The sequence below is a fragment of the Helicoverpa armigera genome, chromosome 14 (genome assembly GCF_030705265.1).
Source record: "Helicoverpa armigera isolate CAAS_96S chromosome 14, ASM3070526v1, whole genome shotgun sequence".
In the NCBI taxonomy this organism is placed as follows: Eukaryota; Metazoa; Arthropoda; class Insecta; order Lepidoptera; family Noctuidae; genus Helicoverpa; species Helicoverpa armigera.
Genome location: NC_087133.1, coordinates 910646 through 914481, shown reverse-complemented (window position 1 = coordinate 914481; position 3836 = coordinate 910646). Strand labels below are relative to the sequence as shown.

The 3836-nt window shown below is 33.1% G+C and overlaps 1 protein-coding gene across 1 annotated transcript in view; it reads right to left on the bottom strand.

The window, feature by feature from the left end:
* Positions 1-2186: 2186 nt before the first annotated feature.
* Positions 2187-3836, bottom strand: part of LOC110382208 (scavenger receptor class B member 1) — a 41716-nt gene continuing 40066 nt past the window's right edge. Inside the window, exon 12 of the mRNA XM_064037834.1 lies at positions 2187-3833. Within this exon, the coding sequence (XP_063893904.1) occupies positions 3468-3833 (366 nt within the window). The 3' untranslated portion in view covers positions 2187-3467. The remainder of the gene's footprint in view (positions 3834-3836) is intronic.

Sequence of the window (3836 nt, the reverse complement as noted above, 5' to 3'; positions counted from 1 at the left end):
CGCGGCGCGGCGTGCCCGACGTCTACACAAACGTGGCGCATTACGTGTCCTGGATCTATGCTCATGTGTATGCTAGCTAGTGGTATATATATAACAGTGGGGGTCCTCTCCAGTGTCGTTCAGGGGGTCGCTGGGAGCTGCGAGGCCTGACCTCGTTCGGGTCCGGCTGCGCGCGGCGCGGGGTGCCTGATGTCTACACAAACGTGGCGCATTACGTGTCCTGGATCTATGCTCATGTGTATGCTAGCTAGTGCAGTGTAGTGAGCTGGAGGACAATTTGTGAAAAGTGATAGACAGTTGTTCGTTATGGAAGGTCAAGAACAATTTTTATTACAAACCATGTCTTTCAGTGGCTGGCTGGAAATAGAGATGAAGAATGACAAATCTTTTCTTATTCGTATTGTATTTTCATATAAGTTTTTCGATTTTGCATGGGACGCGGGCATGACCGCAGCAAGCTAATTGATTTATATGACATACGGGTCATAGAATTATCGTAGGGGGAATTTAGCTGATGTCGCTGTTATAATCAGAATTTCCTTTGAACTTATCATTATGTAATTTGTTAAGTTGCATACATAAAGAGAACACTGTAATTTTTTACTTATAATAATGCAAAATATATAACAGACTCTTTAAATTCTATGATCCTTAGATGCTTGAGACAAACGATAAATACGATGATGACCACTAAAATATATAAAAGCGAAAAAAAACTTTCGGTGAAATACACATAGGTGATTTGTTCACAAATGTGAAGTATCTGAACATTTTCATAAAAAACAGGGATAAAAATCTGCCTTCACGAAAGAGTGACAAGAAAAAATTTTAACCAGTAAAAGTGTGAACATAGCCTTATGGATAAGAAGGTCATGTACACACAACTTTGTAATAGTTGTTATTATTTATTAAATGTCGAGACATAATAATTATCATTATTACATTATATTAATCATCTTGTATCCATTAATAATTTATTATGATTACCAATTTGTAAATATACCTTCTAGTCTCCATTTATTTATTTAAAATATATATTTAAAATGAGTTGTTCAATATACATAAATGATAGATTGTAAGTAATTAAAATTACAGTATTTTGTTAGTAGTTACCGATTATAATGAAAAATAATACTCGTAATATGTACCTATATTTAAGTAGTACATACTACAGCAGCTGGTTTTAAAGTATATTTTATTTATAAATGTATTTTCTATCATGATGATGATGATGATGATAGTTACCCTAGTAAATTGCTAGGATACAAATTGCATAGTTCAAAATCCAAGTTTGGACTTTATGTAAGTAACTCTGTTTCGGTTAATTCATAATTAAATATCATTTGCATTAAATTATCTGGTTTAAAAGTTTATCCGATACTTACTGACGTGGAATGTGTGAAAATTAATATAAAACTCATAAAAATATTTTTTAAATAATATTTTTTTATCACAAGATCATCAATTGTTAAATAATTGAATCGTTATTTTTATGATCAAACTTAAACAATCATTTATTTATAACGTAAGTAGTATATTAAGTGATACAAATAATTATTTCATTCCATTACCACTCAAAAGAACTGTGATTTATAAGTATAAAAGATTTTATACAAAATTTTACTAACATAATTATTTATTTGAGTGTATTAAATGCAGGTTTAGCACTTAATCTGTTATGTTTCAAAATTTTACTTTAGTTGAAGTTTTTAGTTTTAGTTAAAACTAGCTTACACCATCTATCACTTGCAGTGATTTCCACTAAAATACTAAATACTAAAATAAAAAATATGTTTCTGTGATTTGTTTTCAGTTGACAGAATAATGATGGAGCACCATTTGACTATAACGATAACCGAACCATTTTCAGTTGTCAAATCGCCCATGTGACCAATGGGCGGCAAATATACGGCTGGTTATCGTTTGGTTATCGTTATAGTTGAATGTTGCAACTCACCCTTAGCCGTATTCAGTGAAAGGTGATGTTAGTTGGTCTGTAATTTATTTAAATAGTTTTAAAAGCAGTATTGATGTTACCCTTGTAATATGCATAATTACTGCAATACCAGTTATTGTACAATATTTATAAATAATTTTTAATTTAAATTATTAAAATGTAAATATGAACTTGTATAGGCTATTATAAATAAAATAAAAATTACAATTTCTTGAAAAATATTTTATTTAATTATCAAAAAACATTTCACCATCAGTCTATTAAATTAAATATTTACAGTTTATTTACAATTGACTTAAAACTAAAACTAAAATTAATATCACAATTGCTAAAAATAACTACATTAATCCCACTAACTGTTTTATAAAATACATTTTGTCATGAATTAAAAGGCTGATTAATGAAAGTTTAATACTGGGATCATGAAGACTGGTTTTTCTGTAATATTATTTCATACATAATCTTCAATGTCATGTACAATAGAGATTTTAGTGTTTCATAATTATAACTCAAGAACGGCTGAACCGATTTTGTTGAAAATTATAAGGGAGGTAGCTTAGATCCACGAGACGGACATAGGTTTTTTCAACCCCATCTTGGAAAGGAGAGCGAATGGAACCGCGGGAAGCTAGTATTTTATAACATTCATTACAAAAGATTCCATAGAAAAACGATAAGCGTTCAATAAACCCTATTTCAAGAGTGGTCCGTCAAAATATAAAAACACGTCACTAGACAGTCTATACATGATTACAGCTCAATAGGCAAAACAAGGAATAAAATAACATTAATTGAGGCAAAAACAGACATTCCACACGTCTGAATAAGATAACCTTACACCTTTCTAACTTCTACTAATTAATATTGAGCAATTTATTTATAATATCTACCGTTAGGGTGCGTCCTACGTGAGCGATTTGGATACGAACTCCAAGTGACGCTTTCTTTTAAGTGACACTGCGCAGCCCAGATCCGTCAGATCGCTTTGTGTTCGCAATTGGCCCACCTAGGACGCATCCTAGCAGATGAGCCGCCAGCGAAAATTAAACTACTTAAAACAATAATGGCAAAACATAAATAAACTCACATTGCCCGGTCGTTGTCAAAAACCATTCGTCACATAGCCATTAATACCGACAACGCCCAGTCAAACATACATAGCTTGTACCCGTAACATTTACTAACTTAACCGCTAGCAAAATGTAGGCATTTCGCACAATAACTCGTGTTAATATAGGTGGAAATATAGGAATAGTTGATTATTATTTAACCGACAGTAACCTGCTTCATCTATTATACCTAAAATTTGAGCCAGTATAAAAAAACAGGTTGCACTAAAAATGCGATTAAATACATATAAATTATTATTCTAAAGATATCCTAAAAGACTTCGGAATGGAACTCAAGTTCAAAACTTTTCGTACCTTCAGAATAAAGGCAAGAAACTTTACAAAAGTCACAGTTGGAATGTATAAAAATTGAGCAAATATTTCTATCTATACTAATCTCCTCATTCATTGTCGGAACTGACCAGTAGATCTACGAATTCGTTATCATCTTCGTTGATAGCTAGGAGCGAGACTGCTTCTTTAGCCAAATCTTCATCATCTTTACAAGTAAACCCAACATTGTCCGCCATATTTAGAATCACACTGCTCCTTCTCCTTTCAGAACTCTTCCTCCTTATGATAGGAATGGGGATCTCCTTGGGAGGTATGATCTTGTACTTGGGTTTCCAGATCCTGTGGGCCCCCTGGACTCCTAGTACGAGGCCTATGAGGAACAGGATGACTTCCAAAGTGATGACTAGTGGTGGACCGATGACGAGACGAAGTCGGAGCAGGGTTACTACGTCTGGTGGTGGTTCTTTGCAGTACTG